Source organism: Platalea leucorodia (assembly GCF_965183815.1).
Source record: "Platalea leucorodia genome assembly, chromosome: W".
In the NCBI taxonomy this organism is placed as follows: Eukaryota; Metazoa; Chordata; class Aves; order Pelecaniformes; family Threskiornithidae; genus Platalea; species Platalea leucorodia.
This window is the reverse complement of record NC_138859.1, coordinates 43,951,604-43,971,276: the sequence shown is the minus strand read 5'-3', so window position 1 is coordinate 43,971,276 and position 19,673 is coordinate 43,951,604. Positions and strand designations below refer to the sequence as shown.

The 19,673-nt window shown below is 48.2% G+C and overlaps 1 protein-coding gene across 1 annotated transcript in view; it reads left to right on the top strand.

Moving 5' to 3' along the window:
• The window catches only part of LOC309601636 (unconventional myosin-Vb-like), a gene marked incomplete at both ends in the record, with an annotated part of 157,041 nt that overhangs the window by 19,913 nt on the left and 117,455 nt on the right, over positions 1 to 19,673 (top strand). The window contains 3 exons of the mRNA XM_082334789.1: positions 10,883 to 10,993; positions 14,750 to 14,921; positions 17,186 to 17,330. Of these exons, the coding sequence (XP_082190915.1) occupies positions 10,883 to 10,993; positions 14,750 to 14,921; positions 17,186 to 17,330 (428 nt within the window). The remainder of the gene's footprint in view (positions 1 to 10,882; positions 10,994 to 14,749; positions 14,922 to 17,185; positions 17,331 to 19,673) is intronic.

The window sequence follows — 19,673 nt, the reverse complement described above, 5'->3', positions numbered from 1 at the left end:
GGGAGGGATGTTTCAATGAGTAAATACATCTCCTGCTGGGATATGGATGTTGTCCTATGCGTTGATCCAAGAGACACGCAACAGAGCGGTTTCGTTGTGGGATGGGGAAGGAAGAAGTAGCAGCTGGTGGCCGTGATAGCTGCTTTTTTTAAGTTTATTTTTATTTTCTCCTTCTGTTTGGGGTGTTTTGCTGTGCGGCCACTGGGTTGTTTAATGAGAGCCGTGTTTGATCTGCGTGGGAGCGTGCGTTTGTGTGCTGCTGGGGCATCCGCCCTTCCCAGGGGAAGAGATAACCTTGGATTTGCCTAACGCACGGGGGACGTTGCCAAGTCACGGAGAGTTTCAAACCAGAAGGTGAAGGCTAGAAAAGGTGCATTTGGTGGTGTGGTTATTTTACTTTTTTTTTTTCCTATTTTTTATTTTTTTTTTAAGTGGCAGCCGTTGCCCTTCTTGCAACCCTTCCTCGACTTGGGCAGTCTTCTGCGTTTTGATCTCCTTCATTGAGCCTTTCCTGCAGAATCCGACACTGTTTTGCTGATGGCATCGCCTCCTGCGATTCAAAATTCAGGGGTTGATGGAGATGGTCTTTTTTTCCATCCTTCCTTATTTAAGCTTTTGCCTCCCCTACGTTTATTAGAGGAAATTGTATACGGGATTTAGGGGATGGTTTTCCAGGGAGCTGCTATGTGGTATAAATAGGAGGTTGCAGGATATCAGTGCTGGAAGATCTGGAAAGCCAAAATCTCAGTTTTTTAGCTGGACAACTGAAGTTGTAAGGAAATAAGGAGGAAAACGTAGCTGATTGTCTAGCCATCCTGTACCTTCCATTTTATATATTAAAAAGGAAGCCACCTTTTTTTTGAGTTTCCTTGGAGATATGTTTTGAACCAATTTCAGTTTAGCTATTGCAAAATCTTGCTTATTTTCTTTGTCTCACTGGGGAGATGAGACAAAATATATACAGTAATATAGAATAACTCATCATACAAGTGCGCATCTGAGGTCTGGCACGTGGACAGTCCTGGGAGAAGCGGAGCTGGGCGCAAGTCACGTTCCCAAAGACCTGGAAATGACTGCAATAAAATGGAAGTGCAAGAGCAGTCCTTCCCTCCAGGAGACCCTTTTTCTGCCCCCTGTTCCTAAGTAAATGGAGGTGTATGAATATTTGTTCACTGCTTCAAATATTTTAATTAAAAGTTATTTATTCCAGCTTTGCTCTTGACTACAGGTGCCGTTCTCCGGACATTGAGTGTCTCCTGGCTAACAAACCTTATTGCTGGAATTTTTAAATTATAACCGCTAAAACGTTGCTTACTTAAATCCTCAGTAATCAATTTGTTTTCCTTCAGTTGCTCCGCAATGAAAAGGATGCAGAGGTGGCCCAGGGGCCTTTCCAACACACCCATCTGCTTAGAAAGGGCTGAAGAAACGCCCCATAAATACAGCTATAGGTCAGAACCCCTTTGAATTAAGCATGCATGGGGTGATGCTCCAAGAGGGTTTTTAACGCATGAGTTCTGGAGAGGTGAGGGATAACTCTGCAGGTTGATTAATCCAATTACTTCTTTCTAATAAGGTTGAAAATCCAGTTGGGTGGAGAGGTTGCTCTGCAGTTAAAGGTAGATTTTGGTGGTGCTGTTTGGGCATGGCAGTGCCCGGTGGGGAGGACGGCTGAGTGGACCCTGAATTTTGGAAGATGCTTGTGACACGGTGAATGCCACGTGTGTGATGGCAATTACAGCCTACAAGCGGCCGGTCTTTTTAACTTTTCCAGCTGAAATTCCTGGTGCTCCCCAGCCATGTCCTTTGGCCGGGGCTGCCCTGCCCTGTGCTGCTGAGCCTGGCTCCTCCCAGGATCATTTTAATATAAAATTATTTAATGGAGGGTGGCCACAGCACTGGGGAAAGAACATGCTTATGGGTTTCCCTAAAGCATCACGAGGCTCTGTTATAGATAGAGGATGGGAAAATCTGGGGTTAAAGGCCATTTTTAACTACTTAATTAAAACCCAAAAGCCATTTTTTAACTACTTTATTAGTAATCAAATGTATATGATGTACATTAAGCGTTTTTTGGATCCAGCCTATGTTCCTCAAGGTGCTGATGTGGAGGTCAGATGGAAAACGGGACTGCGAAGGCAAGATTACACCGCAGCGCTGCTCAAAGTTTTGATTAATTGAGAATTAGGCAAGAGAAGGGTAATTAACACCAATCAACAGGGATTTGCAGAAAGTAGCCTGGAAGGATTTAACTTTTGCAATATGATGGGCTGTTTGGTAAAAGTCATCCTATGGAGACACTTGACCCCTGCATGGAGTTTTTAATTTAAAAAGAAAAAAAAAAAGTAGTCTGTAAAACCCCAGTAACCCTTACTGGAATAAAAAAAGCTGGTTGCGTGGCTGAGTTAGGACCATGGGTCTCATCCTGATCCCCCTTAGACACTGGGTCAAGGAATTTTTTCTTGATCCTGTGCGATGTGGCAATTTTTTAGGCAACGGCTTGGTAGAAAAGGTAAAGAGCACCGGAGGAGCTGGGTTGGGTGGGTAGTGCTGGAGTGTGGCTGTGAGCATCCCATGGGTGCTGGACCGAGGGGAGAGATGCCTGGGAAGGGGGTGTTGAGCCCCCTGCTCCAAACTGCTGCTGTCCTGATGCCTGCAGCTCTTCCAGGAGGAGCCGCAAGTCAAGTGCATGATCATCTGGGTTGGCTTTAGCAGCGGACTTTGTGCTTCCCCATGGACTACACAGTGATTTAGGGGGTTTGCAGAGCATCCCTCTTTCTGGCAATGTGGCAGAGGCTGGATGGTGACGTTAAGCGTCCTGTAGAGCAAATGGTGAGTGTCTTGTAGGGCTGAGCCAGGCCTGATAGAAGAGAAATTGGGCGCTTGCTTTGGCTCGTTGGGATGGTGATCTGCTGCTACTGGTGCTCGATGGGACAGGACCTGGAGAAGGGTCTCCCACCCTGCAGACTCTTGGTGCAGCTCTCTAATGCTGGTGAATATTAAGTTTTGGAGGGGCTTTGCCAGGGTTTGTAGCAGCTCATAGAATCATTAAGGTTGGAAAGGACCTCTGAGATCGAGTCCAACCGTTACCCTAGCTGCCTGGTCCACCTCTACACCATGTCCCTAAGCACCACATCCACACGTTTTTTGAACACTTCCAGGGGCTGTGATTGCACCCTTTCCCTGGGCAGCCTGGGCCAGGGCCTGACCACTCTCTCCGTGAAGAAGTTTTTCCTAATATCCAACCTAAACCTGCCCTGGCGCAGCTTGAGGCCGTTCCCTCTCGTCCCATCGCTTGTTCCTGGGGAGAAGAGACCGACCCCCCCGGCTCCAGCCTCCTTTCAGGCAGTTGTAGAGAGTGATAAGATCTCCCCTCAGCCTCTTCCAGTGGAGCACATGCTTTAAGTCGAGGCTTAGACCTCCAGAGGGGCAGCCCTGCCTTGCAGCCCGTGATTTCATCAGGCTCCTGGCCGCATCCTCGTAGCAGGCAGCAGCCTGCCTGTCCCGCTGCCAGTTCTCAGCCTTCGCTAGCGCTGCTTCAGAGCAACCAAAGGCGAGGGGTTCCTGTGCTCAACCTGATGCGATGCCTGAAAGGCACCGCTGCAGAAGAAGGTGGGCAGCGACACCCCATGCGCTGCCATCTCCAATTAAACGGGCGCAGCCCGTAACATCCTGGGCTGCTGTGAGATGGTTCGTTAGCGGCGATAATGCACATCCCCTGTGGGTGAAGTCTTGTTGACCCCAGCAGAGAGGTTTGGTTTTGTTGTTTCTTAAAGAGTAGAGGAGCAAAATAAAAATACAAGAGTTGTTGCACTGCCTAGGGTAAATCCCAGTCTTGCAGCCTAGAAGGGGATTGCTCCCCAGCCCAGGAGAGACTACTTTTCCCCCAAAATTAAGACAGAATGGTTTGTTTGCACTGTCCCAAAGCACCTGGGGCTCTGCCTGGTTTTGCAGCGTCCGGTGACTTATTGCAAGAGGGATTTTTGCATTTCAGCCCATTGCTGCGGTGAGAGCGGGGCTGTGTGTGTGCCCGAGACCTTGGCACTGAACCCGTCAGTCTTAATTAAGCCTGCAGTAACGAGCATCACTGAGATGCCATGGAAGAAATGGTAGGGGAGAGGACAGGAAAACAGGAGTTGGCTGTTAGTTACGTGTGAGACTATTGATTAGTCCTGGAAATCACATTTAATTAAAGCAAAGCCTTCAGGATGGAAGTACCGGGGGTATGCTTGGTGTTGGGGCTCGCCTGCAGCCCCGCTCTGCTCGGTGCCGGTTTTACCTCTGCTCTCGGTGAGATGAGGCTGGTGCAATGATGAACCCAAGCCTTTTAAACCCCCCTTCGTTAGAAATGCTGCTAATGAGCCAGTGGATAAATGCTACAGACACTTCTTGTCCGAGCAGCTGAGTACTGCTCAGCTGCTGTGACACTTTATGCAAATCATCATCTGAATTAATTTGGGCAGGGGGATAAAATTGAGCAAAAAGAAATAGAGCAGATTTAGGGCTGGTGGGAGACATGGAGACATCCATTAGCGTGACAGCTTGTCTGGGGGGAGGAAAATATCCCCATACCTAGGAGGCCTCAGCAAAGCACGTGCTTCGCTAGCTCAAATCCAGCGGCCCCTGCAACGCTCTGGGATGAACAGAGATATTCCCCAAAAATTAGGAGCCTTGTGTTGCTGGGGGCATGGTCTGGGTGTGCATTTGTGTGCTTTCCCTGGGTCTGTCTCTGCATTGATAGCCCAAGGAGGATGGGGAATATGAGGCACGGTGTAGATTATGCTCATCTGCCTTGGCTCGGCTGTTTGGGTTTGTACGTTTTTATCAGCCCTGGGAAATGCACAAATTGCTCGTTCTCATGTGGAGGAATTAGAGATGCTTCTACAGCGTGCCGCTGTCTTTCCCTCTGCATTTAACGCTCTCAGCAAGTTAACATTTGCATTCTGTAGCTCCAAATGATATCTTTTGTGTTTTCTAACAAGTAAAACACAATTCTTTTTGTTGCCCTACCCCTTGAGCATGATACTGGGGTCATGCATGTCCCTTGCTGTGTGTTGAAATGTCGATTTGCCAGTTGCGACCTCTCCTTTCCGCCTTTTTGGGTTTTTATGGTGAGGAAGAAGTGGGTCTTTTCCTATTAGAGGTCCTTGCTGTAAGTGGATGCTCAGTGGGCTCTTGCTGGGGATGCTGGGCTCTTGCTGGGGATGCTGGGCTCTTGCTTGGTGTCCCAACATCGGGTACTGGTGTTGCAGAAATCAGGCAGTGGAGGGGTGTGCAGCACCGGAGCATCCCTGCCCGCTCTGTACGGAGCGGCGAAACCCACTGCCATCCCCTCCTGACCCTTGTGAGGGTTTGCCGACTGGTGGTACCCAGCAGCAAACGGAGAAGCCAGCCTGGGGTGAGATGCAGGGGTCAGCGGGTCCCGGAGTCACGGCACAGCTTGGGAAGCTCTGACCTAAATACGAGCTTTGCTTCTCTGTCAGGCAGGGGAGAAATCACTCCTGGGATGAAAATCTCGTTCAGAGGATGGAAAAGGGAGGATTACAGTTTGCCATCTGCCCTGATGTTCAATATTGTAAATAATAATAAAAAGTTGATGATCCACAAGTCCCTTAAGAGAGGTTTTTGCCCTGCTGCTGAAGCACCTTGCCTGTGCCTTGCTGCGTCACGGGCGAAGCAGATTTTTCTCCTGAGTCACTGCCAAGTGGGGCAGAAGGGATTTTTAAGGCTGCAAGGCGCCCTGGAGAACCCTGGAGCCGGTGCCTTTCCATGCCCTCCTGCTGACAGCACCCATCGAGCGGCTCTTCCCAGCCCCGACAAGCGCGGTGGTTTGCACAAGCACATTTAGCACAGCTCACTAACTCCGTAAATAACCACCTGTTAATCGTGGGGACGTGGGATCCTGCGGTGGTAGGCATAATGCCAGCGGACGGGCAAAAATACAGCGGTGACCCCAGTTCAGCCCAGGACTGCACACCCAGTGCAAATTAATGAAGACAAGTTCGTTTGCTTTAGCGCAGAGCTGGAAGGGGATGCTGTTAGCATCTGTGCACAGTGGCTGCAAGGGGAGTCTTCTGGTTTTTTGCTGCAAGAGCTTCTTTAAGTTATCTTTGTGGAGTTATCTTTGATAGTGGTGTAAAAAAAAAGGGGGGGGGGGGGGGGAGAAAAATGACATCCCGACCCCGAATTGTGCTGTCTGGTATGACCTCTTTTCATTTAAGGTAGAGCTTGTGTTTTCCTCTTTTTATTTGGGAAAAGCAAAGTTTGGGAAAACTTTAATTTTAGTAGTAGATGGCTTCTGAGAGCCGAAGGGATGGACTGAATTGGACTGTTTCAAAGTAAGCTGCTTAACCATTCATGTGCTGTATATATAAATGTAAATATTCTTTGGAAGCCAGGATTGAAGCTCGTGCAGTTTTTTCTTTCTCATGTATTTTTGTCCTCTTCAGGAGCATCCAGTAATACTGGACCACGCTATTTCTTTGAACAATATGGAATGAGCGTGGCAATAATCCCGCTGCAAAGGGGGAAAAGTAGAAGTGTGCTTGCTTTATGAAGAAAAATATACAGATATTTGTCCCGATCTCCGCCTCATTCTTAGTTGACATTTGTGTGTTCACCTGTGATTTTTCTAAGGTGCACATCACTGTCTCTGGTTTCTACTAAAGTCCTTTCATAAGTTTTTCTTAACCTGTGTGGAAGAACCTTGGTCCTGAGATACTATATCTTAATCTTCGTTACTGAATTCCTAATTGCCAGGCGGTCGATGTTATTGTATCACCAGTGTTGTAGGTTTTCTGCCATGCCCTCCCTCTGGCTGCAGTCCTGGTGGAAGGATGCCCCTGGAAAAGTGCCCTTGACCCAGGAGCAATGAAAACTTCCTGGGGTCAGCTGTGAGTATTGCCATTCCTGAAATAACTCAGGAGATTAAAAAAACAATAAGAATAAAGATGGATTTGCTGACTTCCAGCTTGCCTTGAAGACTGTTGCAACCACCAAACAGCCCAGACGAAGAAAAAAAATGCTTAAAAGTTAGCTATCTCAGTTTAGTTTAATGGAAAATTATACTCTTTGCTTAATTTAATGGAAGATTATACTCTGACGCTGTCGGTGTAACTCCTTCGGTGCAGACCAGCATCCCTTCCCACTGCGCTGGAGCATCCACCGAGCACATCGCCAGGAGTTTGAGGATGGTTTGCTGGCAGTGCCTTTGGCCAGCATCGGGGGCTTTCAAACAACAAAACGAGACCTGCCTCTTCTAATGTAACGGTGGTTTTAATCTGCATCTGTAGCGGCAGCCTGCTAAGATCTAAATCAAATCGGGAGGTGGGGATTGAATTTATTAAGCTTCTGCTTAATCTGGGTGGAATAATGCAAGAGACTCTGAGAGCACCAAATCACTTTGGTTTATTGGCAATCTGGTTTAAAAAAACAAAACAGATGAAAAAAAAAAACAAACACCCTTTTCTTTTTCTTGAGAGGCTGAGCATGCGGAGCTATTTCTGATTAATGCTAACACCTTGTTCAGAGGCGTCCTTGAGGATTAAAGGAATGCTTTTCTTTCTGCCCTCCTGGATGGAGACACTGGAGTGTCGGGAGGTTAAGTGATCTGCCCAGGGTTGTGTCTCCTGAGCCTGAAGTCAGGCTAATCCTCCGGTCCCAGTGCTTTGAGACAGACTTGCCTGCCCTTGCCCTTCATAACAAGCTCCTTCAGAAGATCAAGAGGTTGTTAAAGCTAGCGAAGCCAGGACATGGCATATAAAGTGGAATAATTATGCTAGACGTGAGCTGATGGAAGTAGAGGTTCACAAAGATCTTCTCCTCCTGCCCGGGTGGGTATCTGCCCGGGGACATGGGTTTGGTGACCTGGTGGCTTTCCTCTATATTAATTTAATTGGCAAACGTACCGTGTGTGAAGCTGCTTTGGAGGGAGCGCGTTGCAGAAGTCAGAGGCAAGGGAGGCAGGCGATGTGAGCATGGTGCTTCAGCGTGCCCTCACCGTGGGCTGCCTCCAAGCCTCGGCAGGTTTTAATTAAAGCTCGCCTTGTAAAGATCTAAGAATGACAAAGTGCTTTTATTTCAGCGCTGTACGGTTGGACATACTTGGGATTTATGGGTGAAAGGGAAGGGTTGGATGCGGGTTTGTGTAGCAGCCTGCCCTGCCCGGAAGGCTGAGCACTTGCATCTCTGCTGGAGCCCAGCAAGGAGGGGAGGACGGTGAAAATGCACAACAAAAAAAAAAGGTAGTCCCCTTTTTGGACGTGTGTGTGCATGCACGCACGCACGAGAGGACAGCATTATAGATGCTTGGGGAATTGCATTCATAACAGCCTATTCTAACAGCCTGCAGCTATTTAGCAGGATGGGAGTGCTTGTGCTGGAGCAGCGATCGCATTCAGGATCTCCCAGCCGGGGAACGAGTTACCCCCAGGGCTCCTGAGACCTTGCAGACACCTATGTCTTATTGCCTTCTGCGCTGTGCAATCCCTTGTGTACGTGCGTATGCACAAGAGTCTTGGAGAATCAGGTTTATTATTAAAATTCTGTAGTTTTGTGGTCAGGGTGGCTGATGGGACGTGAAGTCTTTCATCACCAGGTTGTAAGTCCATCCCTGGGTGGTGGATGCTGAGAGCTGCTACCCTCTGCCAGCGGTTCCCACATCTCAGCCGGGTGTTGGATGGCTCCTGGCCGTGGTTGGCGATGAATTACCGAGACTGCTGCTGGAGGTGGACCCGAATTTCATCCACTAGAGCGTGCGCAAGCACCACCATGGTTTTTGGGTTGCTTTGGGGTCAATGTGCCCCACTCCGCATCCAGGCAGGTCCATGGCTCAGCCCAGCCCCGTGTGCAGGTGGAGAATTCGCAGGACTCCAGCCAAAACCAGCAACGTCCTGTTTTTGAGGCTGCCTTGAGCTGGGTACATCCTGATCCCCGGCTATTTTGGGCATTTCTAGAGCGTGTTTGATCTCTCTTGTGCCAGGAGAGAGCTGGCACTGGATGAAACCACGGTGGTGGGGATGAAAAGGCCGGCAAGGTGTTTTGCAGGAGGGGTGAGAGCTGCAGGAATGGTCCATAAAGCCCTTCCCATAGTGTCGGAGCCTGGAGAAACCGGGGCGAGGTACGAGCAGCGAGGAAGGCTGAGTGACGCATCGCCAGCTGCACCCACTCCTTGTGTCACGGTCCGACCAAAGATGGGGCTCCTGGCCACGCTGCAGCGATGTTACGTCTCTTGCAATGCTGCTTGCTGGTGAGGAGAGGGGAGATTGGGCTGGGGGTCCCAACCCGGCCCCTTCCTCATGGCAGGGAAAGCATTGAAGGCTTGTGGAGTGCTAGCGGTGGTGTGCTGCGAGAAGTCTATTTATTTATTTTATTTTTTTTCCCCTCCCTGATAAAACTGCTGTTCTGGCAATATATTTGTTTAGCTCCATTAACATCCAAGGGTTCCCGCTGCTGTAGCTATTGAGCAACTCTAAAAATAATTACACATGATACATATAAAAATCTATTGCTCTTCAGCTGCAGAGCGGGCTCTTAGATGGCTGCTGCTGCTTTAACTCTTGAGTCGCTCCGAGCATTATTTGGCCGTTGTGCGCCGGGGGTTTGGCTTTAAGACGAGGGCCAAAACCATCTTTGGTGCGACGGTGCCCAACCCCTTGTGTTTTGTGTAAGAATAAGTTTACATAGCTCTTATTTCAATCAACAGGAAGAGCTGGGGGGACACACGCCCCCCAAAATACCAATAAATAAGTGATCGTTGAAGGGTTCCTGTTGATGCTGTGTTGGCTGACCGAGTCCAACTTCAGGCTCGCTTTATGGGTCCATGTGCAGCAACAAAAGCCTGACTCAAGGTGACTCCCTGCAGAGATGGAGCAATTTTGGATTCCTTCTTCTCAGGACCTTGCCCTGGCAGCTGCACGAGCAGGGAAACCGGTACCTGCTCCAGCAAAAAGAAATGTGGATGTAGAGAGTGAGGGAAACCCATGCACGGAGGTCGCAGTGCTGCTGCTGGGTCTGTTACGTGTTTGTCCCAACTCCTGAGGGCAAGTACTGGAGGTCTCGGCACAGCAACAGTTACTTGCTCGGCACGGGTGGGGGGGGGGGAATGCTTTTACACGGAGTATCTCTGCATCATAAAAACAAATTAAATCTCATTAGCAGGGGGTGTCGTGGCTCCGGGTAACGCCATAATCTCATTACGCGTCAGCGGTGCTGCTCGCTCTCGGATTTTGTCCCTTCATGGACGCTTTGGGCTGTACGGGTCCACCTCTGGGATTTCCTCTCGGAGGCACAAGGGTGGCCCAAACTTTGGATATGCTAAAAAGATTAAATGTTGCATCTAAGCATTTTTCTGGAGCCTTGAAGCCTGTTTGCAGGTTCACCTGCAACCAAAAAAGTTGGCTTTGGTGTCTTCTATGGCCTGCTTAGCTCCATGGCGATGCGTTTGGGTTAGGGCTTGCTCTGGGGGGAGCAACCTGGCATTGTTTTGTGCAAAAGAAATGTGCTTTGGTGTATGGTCTGCTGGGGAGGAGTTGCGTTATTTCGTAAAAGCTTCTAGAAGGCTGTTTTTTTTTCCAGGGAAATTAAATTTCACATTTACCTTGAGTCTGTACCCCGCTTTGTTAGATCGGGAACAAGCCAGTGTGCACCTCGTCCAGGAGAAGCCTGATTGAAAGTCTGATTGAAAATCAGACTTCTGGTCTATAATTTACCCAAACCCTAAAATTAGAATGTTTCTTTTTTGGACTGAAATAAATGGTTTAGCTGCGCTGACTTTACAATGAGTGTGGGATTGTATCCATGGTGAATTAATTTATTTATGATTTAATTTCCTGAGGTTTCCTTGTGTTTAAGCTTTTCCTTTCTTTTTTTCTCCCCTCTCCAGTACACTAGGGTTTGGATTCCTGACCCTGATGAAGTTTGGAGATCGGCAGAAATTATCAAGGATTACAAAGAGGGAGATAAAAGCCTCCATCTGAAACTTGAAGATGAAACTGTAAGCTTTTGAATGTTGTTATTCTTCTCAGTAATTTAAAACTTTGAATTAATGTGTGAAGAAGTCTGAGCCATCTTATATTTTTTGGGAAGTATTTTTAAATGTGCTTTATTGCCTTAGCGCTTCCAGCTTTTCCCTGCCCGCTCCCTCCTCAGACGCTTGCGTTAAAGTAGGTTGCGAGAAAAGCCCTTGACCTCTCTCATCTCTTTTCATCCTCTGGCAAAGTTGTAATAGTCCGTGATATCAGAATGAGTTTTTTTTATAGCAGCAGTATGTTAGAAATACAAGTTTATGGTTTTTGCTGCTGAACAAATTAGAAAGAGCGTGGCTGGTGGCATCTACTCAAACTTGGGTACCGATGGAAAAACCACATAGAGCGCAGAAGTGACTGCTGTGCAACAGCTTTCTCTGCGCCTTAGTTTTCCTCTTTAAGTGTAATCTTACGTAAACCCCTTTTTTCTCCCATTTTTAAAAAAACAAAAAAGCTCTAAAAGACAAAAATGAGTAACTCATTTAAACGTAGATGTTTTTTTAGCAAGTGCTGCTTTCAAATGGACAAACAGCCCAGGCTCACGGCATGTGTGCAGCCAGCGATAAATCATTCCCAAAAGCAGGATGGAGACGGGGGAAGAGCAGCTCCTTTCTGTCCCGCACGACAAGCTGACGGGGTGGGACGTCGGGCGACAGCGGGGGATTGCGGATGAAGTTAACCATGGCCTTTGCATCAGCTGCCAGATGGGGGTGGTTTGTGGGAAGGGAGCGGCCATGCTACGTGCCTGCCACGAGGTGCGTTTCCCACACGTGGTGTCTGGTGTAGCAGGAAGAATAAATGCATTTTTCATGGAGAATTCCACCTAAACGAGCTTTCTTCACTGAGCAGACGGGGTTTCCTTAATTGTCTAGAGGGTCATCTGCTCTGTTGCTAAAAGAGTTAATAGAGGCCACTTTCTCCAAATTGAAAATGCTCCGAGGAGGGTGAGTAATTCACGTCCCCTGCCAGCCGGCCATTTCCATGCTGTGGGGAATATTTTCACCCTATTACTTAATGGGAAGATGGAGAACAGGAACGAGACATGCTTGATTAGGCTGTTCATCAAAACAATTCTTTCAGAGCAGCACAAGCGCAGGCCGTTTGCAGTACATGAATGTGCCACGTTTGCAAAGAAAGTAATTCACGTTGAAATCTGCACCCAGTGCACGGTGCTGTTGGCTCTTCCCGGGTCAGCCCCGGCTGCGCTTGTTGTCCTCCCCAGTTTGCTCTTCCAGCATCAGGCAGCTTTCTGAGGAGGGTGAAGGATGGATGATGCTCCTCTTGGAGATGCTTTTTTCCCTTCCGTGGTGATAAATCTGGATGAGGAGATGCTCAGATGCCACCTCGCTGTCCCTTGGAAGCACCAGGCATGTTCTTGTAGGACCATGAGTCGCTGCCCCTTGCTTCTTGGTGGGCTGTAGCCCACCCAGTAGCTCTGTGGTTGGACCTCCTGGATTCACCATCCTGTGCCTATCAGTCCCTGTTCCAAGTCGTATCAATCATCGTTTGAGCATATCTTTTTCTCTAATGACCCTTTCACCCAAAGGGCTGTCAGGCATTGGAACAGGCTGCCCAGGGCAGGGGTTGAGTCCCCATCCCTGGAGGTATTTAAAAGAAGGGTAGACACGGTGCTCGAGGACATGGTTTAGTGGTGGGCTTGGCAGTGCTGGGTTAACGGTTGGACTCGATGATCTTAAGGGTCTTTTCCAACCTTAACGATTCTGTGATTCTATGATGCTTCATGCTCATGATGCAAGCATGACGCTCGCGACAGGCATGTTTCCACCATTCTGGTCATTCCACGCAGCGGCTTGTCCCTGCCTCCCAGTGGCATCGGATGCCACAGGGATGACCCTCATTGCAGGTTTTTTACATGCTTTTTTTCTTGCTCCTGCGGCAAGAAGACAGAAACCTTGGCGAAACCAAGCAGCAGTGCTCAAGCCTTTGGGAGAAACTGGTGATGGGTGTGAAAAGCACTACAGGCTTCAACTCTGGGGCAGGTTTCCTGAGCAGCGCTAATGGGTGCCCAGCAGAGATGGGTGCCTGGGTGCGGGTGGGCGCCCGTCTCACCCACAGCAGCTCCTTCCCACCGCTTGTTGCGCTCAGGCTGCCAAAGTACGCCTGCGAGTATTGCTGAGAGCTGCAACCTCCGTCCTTCTTTTCTGGTTGAGACCTTCAGCAGTTTTAGTACTTGGGGGGGTGTTTTTTGCTCTTTAATCTGGATATTTCCCTGGAAGCCAAAGGGGCTAAGAAGTCCTGTGAGGTCTAGCCTTTTTGTACAGCTGAGTTTAGGGTCAGCAACATGAAAGTAGAAGGAGATTAAAGGATTACTAGGTGTTGTAGATGGTAGCTTAAAAAGCATGTCGCTGTCATGGTGAAACACAGGAACATCTCATTTTTGGGGTTGTGCAAGAGACCGCTGCTTACTGTGGGTGCTCCCAGAGCCCCCAGTTTGATGCTCTTCCATATGAAACCCTGCCTAGACCCACCTCACGTTGGGCTGAAAAACTTTAGCGAAGGGGAGCAGCGCACGTGTGCATCTGATGGAGATACGGAGCGTACATATCTTCGGGGGTTTTGAAGCTGTTGAAAGCCTTTTGTTCCCGACAGCCAACATGCATTAGCCAACTGTTTAGTGCTTCTCTTTTGTCCTTGCACTTTAAGTGAATTTTCATGGATTTTGTGGTTTCTGGCTGTACTCTGTATGGAAGAGTGCTCCTGAATGAAGAGCTGATTTTTAAATATCACAAGGGATCCCTGGTGTGTTTGCCATTAAGATGTGAGACTGAGTGCAAACTCTTGAAAATTGGCATTGGCAACGTGGAATTGGAGTATAAAAGAACCTGGAGGTCGTCAGATGTGCTGTGTGAGCCTGTCCTCGTGCAGTTGGGTCGGCTTTTATTGTGCTGTTTGCGATCCAGTGCCGTTGCGATGGTTGTGGTTCTGTTCTGCTTGCAAACTGGGATGCCTCCCTTCTGCTGGGAGCTGAGCATCAGGACCCCTTCCCGTGACACCCCATGGGAAGCAACATCACAGGCAACTATTTTATTTTTTTTTTTCCCCACCGTTAAGGAAAAAAAAAATACACTTTTTCTTTAGTTGGTGGCTCTGCTGCTCATTTGAGGATGAGCCAAAAATAGTTAGCATATGGGCAGCCGTATGCTTTAACGGCATAACCTGGCTCTTCAGATGTTGAAGCAGCAGGGACTCTGTGCTTCTCCATGTCCTTCTCTGCCTGAAAGGGTGTAAGGTTTGGAGTATAAAAGTAACTTGAATTAAAAGTGAGTTGAGAAATCAGTCTGATGGGAAGAATATGGTCTCTTTTGAAATGAGGCTGCCTTTCAAAAAGCATGAAGATGTTTAGATCAGATGAAGCTGTGGTTTTCTGTTACTCCTCAGAGCTGGCTAAAGGCTATTCGTCCCAAAGCTGGCCTGAAAACAATTCAGGTATGCTCAGGTTGGTGCTTGTGGACCATCTGTGTTCCCCAGGACCATCTGTTGGCCAGCTCAAAGCTATTTACCAGGGGAATGTCCTGTCTCCTGGCAGTGTGGGACAGCAGGATCACCCAGGTCCCTATAGCATTTAGCGTAAAGGGGCTTTCATTCCAGTTAGAGCAGGAGGTGCAAGTATTGACTATATCAAGCTGAAGTTATCCTTGGATTATAAGACATTAAAGAAGCTGTTGGTTTTTGTGTTCTCACGTTCCTCATGTGTATCTCTTCAGCTCTACGAGTATCCTATTGACCTCCAAGGAAATGAGTTGCCTTTCCTGCGCAATCCGGATATCCTGGTGGGAGAGAATGACCTGACGGCCCTGAGCTACCTGCACGAGCCCGCGGTCCTCCACAACCTCAAAGTCAGGTTCCTCGAGTCCAACCACATCTACACATACTGTGGTGAGTGTCCAGGCCACACGTTCAGCTCCTGGAAAGCAGTGGGTTAGAGCATGTCCACATAGAAACCTCTTGAGATCACAAACCAGAGGCTGTGGCATGAGGAAGGTCCAGGGGCTGTGAATTTGGGGCGGGTGAGAGACACGAGTGTGCGCCAACAAGCTTTAGGTTGCAAAACCAGAGGTGGTTTTTGAGGGTTGGTGCACTGCGAAGTTCCGGAGCTCATGGTCCGTGTAGGTAACTCTTGGTGGGAACGTCTTGTCAGATGAGTTTGAGGCCAACTTTGCGTGTGCTTGGCAGTCTAGGGGGGGGAAAAGTAGGACCTAGCAAACAACTGGAGAACAGCAGTGTACCAGAAAGATGTGATCCAACTGAGAAATGTCCATAGCGAGTTTTCCTCCTGGAAGGCAGGAAAAAAAAAAAAAAAAAAGCTGCACTGTTGTTTCTTGCCTTTTCTTGATGATTTTGGAGTCATCTAACTCTTAAATTCGAAGCAGGAGGAGGGCAGGTATGAACTTGGGTTTGTCATTCCTAAGGAGAGTGAGCTGCCAAAACCATTCAAGGCAGCAGTTACCTGTGAATGGATGACAACAAACTGCAAACTAAAAAATAAAACGAAGAAGGCAATTCAGCCATTTTTATTCAGTTACGTTGGATAATGTTGAATGTTGAACCCTCTTGCTGGTGCTCAAGATGGCCTTGCTAGCAGTGATGCAGGCTAACGATTCTCTAAGTGACGAGTTGCAAGATTACAGTGAAACGCATGGGACTGCTTGTGTGGCAGGGTTAAAGCAATTGAGGGTTGTTGAGGAAATGCGTGGCAGGAGGAGATGACTCTTTAAGGTAGCGCCCTTGAAATACGTGGCCTCAGTGGCTGGGAATAGCGGTGACTTTCCTTTAAATATTTCGTGATGTGTAATGTTAAACTATTGGCATCACTTGCAGCCTTTTGCAGCTGCATGTGTGCTCCCGGTCAGATGCAAGCTTGCTTTCATCCAAAATCAGGAAGGTTTCATTAGCGCAGCTTCTCGTGAGGGTTTATAATAATCTTGAGCACAGCATCGCGCTAATGAAGATGCATGGCTTTAGGCTTGGCTGTTTGGGCTTAGCAAGTGTAGGTCTAGCGACGAAGCGCCGTGTGAGCGCAACGTACCCTGTGCTCTCGTTATAAAGTGGTTTAGGAGGGGAGAAAAGTGCTTATCTGGCAGCCAGTGCTGAGGCAACTACTGCCCTTCAGCTCGGCGTGCGGCGGGGCTGCAGGCGTGTTTTCGGTCGCTGAGGGAAAGAGATGCGGGAGCCTAACCAGAACCAAGATGCAAACAAATAGGAGCAGGGCACGATGAGGTGAAGCTGTTGGGTTAATATCCCGCGGAGGCAGGTGATGTGACTTGGCTGACCTTTGCCTTTTGTTCTAGTTTAAGTCACCGTATCCTGGTGTTTGCTGCAGGCTGAGAGTTCCTGGGCTTTGCTGTAATTTGAGCGTGCCCGAGCTGTGAATCGGCTGGGCTGGGAGCACGGCGCCCACTCCCGCCAGCCACGTGCTCTCCGGAGCTCCTTATAATAACAATTTAAACCTGCAAAACCTGAAGGTAGTTCGGAGCTGGAACTTGTCAGTGCTTCAGTTGTGCAGGGTGCAGACCAGCTCCCTCGAGCACACAGCGGAGCACCACGCGTGGCTTTGCCTCTCATTAATTCCTGGGCTCGCTGCCTCCTCCAGGCAGGCACGGCGTTCCTAGAGCTGGAGAGAAAAGCGACATTAAAGCTTTAATGCAGGCTCTGGCATTCCTTTCCTGTGAACTATGCATTTCATTTTGATTTGAGTACATTCTTTGTTATGAGCTTTTACTCGGAATTTAAGCTAGGGGAAAATCGGGGATATTTGTTTGGGTCTAGCAGAGCTTTGCTTGTGTAGGAATTGCTTTTCTGAAGTGATGGCTCAGGCACTGTTCAGCTGCTCTTCTCACTCTTTCTGTGAAGTCTGGCTTCAGACAATGAAGATGATTATATATTTGCTTTTCTCACCAGTTTCATATGCCTCCTCTGTAGCTGTACTGGAGCTTATAGCCTTGCTATCAAAGCATAGCGCTTTGAAGGAGATGCGGAGATAAGAATTAGGAGTCCTTCCCCATTCCCTTCTCATCCTTTCTTTTCCTCCAAGCATGATATTTAAAAAAATCGATTGAAACAACTAACACAAGCCCGGAAAAACCTGAAGTCTTAACTCTGTGCTTGGTTTGTAATATATCTGCCTATTTATCTGTTCTAAGGTATTGTACTCGTTGCCATCAATCCATATGAGCAGCTGCCAATCTACGAACAAGATGTCATCTACGCGTACAGTGGCCAAAACATGGGGGATATGGATCCTCACATCTTTGCGGTGGCAGAGGAAGCCTATAAGCAGATGGCCAGGTGAGTGGGCCCTCAGTCAACAGCGTCGGATCGAACTGTCGGATCAAAAGCGGGCAAATACCCGATTAAATATTGCAAGTATGCAATTAAAGTCAAGTCGTGGAAAAGAGTGTGAAACTCCTGGATTTTCATCTCTGCTGAGAATACGGTGTCTTGTATCGTGCCTTTCCATCCCTGAGGTGGGATGGTGTCTCCCCATCATGGTGGCTCTTCACCCATGGGTGCTGTAGCTCTGTCCTTCTACGAGACACGGTTCCTGCGGCAGCCTCCCTTGCACAGTGCAGAATTGCTTTGTGCTGAAATCTCTTTGAGGTCAGGTGTTTCTCATTAATTCTGCTTACCGACTTGACCCCGTTACCGGCTGCCAAGACTGCCGGGCGGGCTGGGCTGATGGGGATCTCTGCGGTCCTCAGGAACTCACGGGTTCGGTGCAACTGTGATTCAGATGGGGATCCTTCTCCTGCTGCTGCTTGGATGAGTTTCCTGGAAGAAATTCAAACCGCTCTGCAAATGTCATGTTTAATAGCTTGGAGGAAACGGCATTTCAGATAATTTGGTGAGATAATCAGGCTAAGCCCAGAAGCTAATGTTGGTCCTTTTCATTGAGACACTGTGATTTTGAGTTAGGAGGTAACTCTGGTGAATACCTGGAGATATTTGTGGGTCCTTCAAAGCAGCGTCTTCACCAGATGAACCTGGTGTGAGTTTTACTTTATTTATTTCTGTGTTGTGTTGCTAAGGACAGATGCAGGATTTTGCTCTTACCAGATAAGCCATGATCTAGAAGAGAATTTGAGAGGAAGCTGAAAGTTTTTGCACCGGGGATCATTTTATTATAGTTGTCTGGACTCGCACAGCGTGTTTAGATTTCCCTGTGGATTAGCTGTGATTTTTATACCGCCCTGGCAAGGGTAAGCACTGAACCGTTTACCAAGGGTTTCGGCCTGTTTTCTGCTGTGTCTTAGCTGTAAGTGGTGAGTTAGGATGCGTTTCTAATCAAAGATGAGCCCCGGTTCAATCCAGAAATACATCTGGAGGAGCACTGCCATGGGTGGCGATCAGATGGGTCGTACCCAAGCTGACTCCAGCCTGCAGTTCAGACCTCCTGCAAGTGCTTGTGCTTTGGGCAAAACCATTTTGGGAAGAATTTAGAAATTTGGGGAGCTGTCTAGAGAAAGAGGAAGGCTTAGGACTGTGTTCTTGTTACATGAACCCAGGCTGAGCAGCAAGCTGCATGGTTCTTTGTAGAAGATGTCAGGGTTTGCTGACCGACGTGGACAAGACCCATGGATTTTCCTGGGCACACATCTAAAATACAAGGCAACTGCTTGCTTTTCTGCTGAAGTCCGTGCTGGGGAAGACTTGGTGCTTTCCCACATCTCTTGCCAGAGATGCTCAACTCAGTGCTCTCCTCTTTATCAGAGTAAATCTGCTTTTGACAGCCACCCGTTTAATTCGTAACTGTTGGCTGTGGATGGTAGGGAGTGCTCTGTTTGCGAGGGGACGGGGAAATAACCGCCTTCAAAGCTCTTAAACAAGACGCTCGCTCTTCAGGGCTGCTCTGGTGCTCTCTGTCTCGGGCGGGTATTACGGTAATTGCAGGCTTGGGTACAAAAGAGGGATTCAAATGGGGCTGAGAGGAGATTGTAACGTGGATTATAGGAATCTGCCTGGTTATTTGAAATGCGCCTTAGAATGTAGCACGCTATATTTTAAATCTGAAAGCTTCTGGGTGGACGTCGTGTTCTCCGCAGTTTGATTCAGGCTTTTCCCTCCGCAGTGCTGCAGGGAGAGTGGTGGTGGAGCTGCTTGAGCAGGGCACATGGATGGTGTCTCTCCTGGACGATGGATGTAGTGCGTTGGACAGGACATTTTTTTACTTTTTTAAGTGAATTACTCTGTGAGGTGCTCTGCTTTAGGCAATGGGAGCGCACGTGAGCGTGGTGGGACACGGGTACGTGGGCAGCTCAGCCATCAGGATGGAGGTCTGTGAGCATGTTAAACCCAAACTGGTGCAAAACTATCGCTTGTTTTGCAGCTTTTTAGCTTTTAAACAACTGCATTATGTCTGGTGCATCCTGTAGACCAGGAATAAAACTCAAACCTGCAATCTCGGAAGATCAAACCTGCAATGAGAGCAGGAAACCAGTCTCCGGCTGGCCTTCTGGGTTTCTTTCTTTATTTATCTATGTAAGTGTGTGCTTGTGTATGTATATGCATATATAGGCTTACATATTTTGTAAAAAAACGGAATTATTCATTTTAAAAACAAGTAAAATGCAAATCACATCATAGAAAAGTGAAAATAATGCACGTGTGCATTCTGTTTGAATTTCTCTGGTT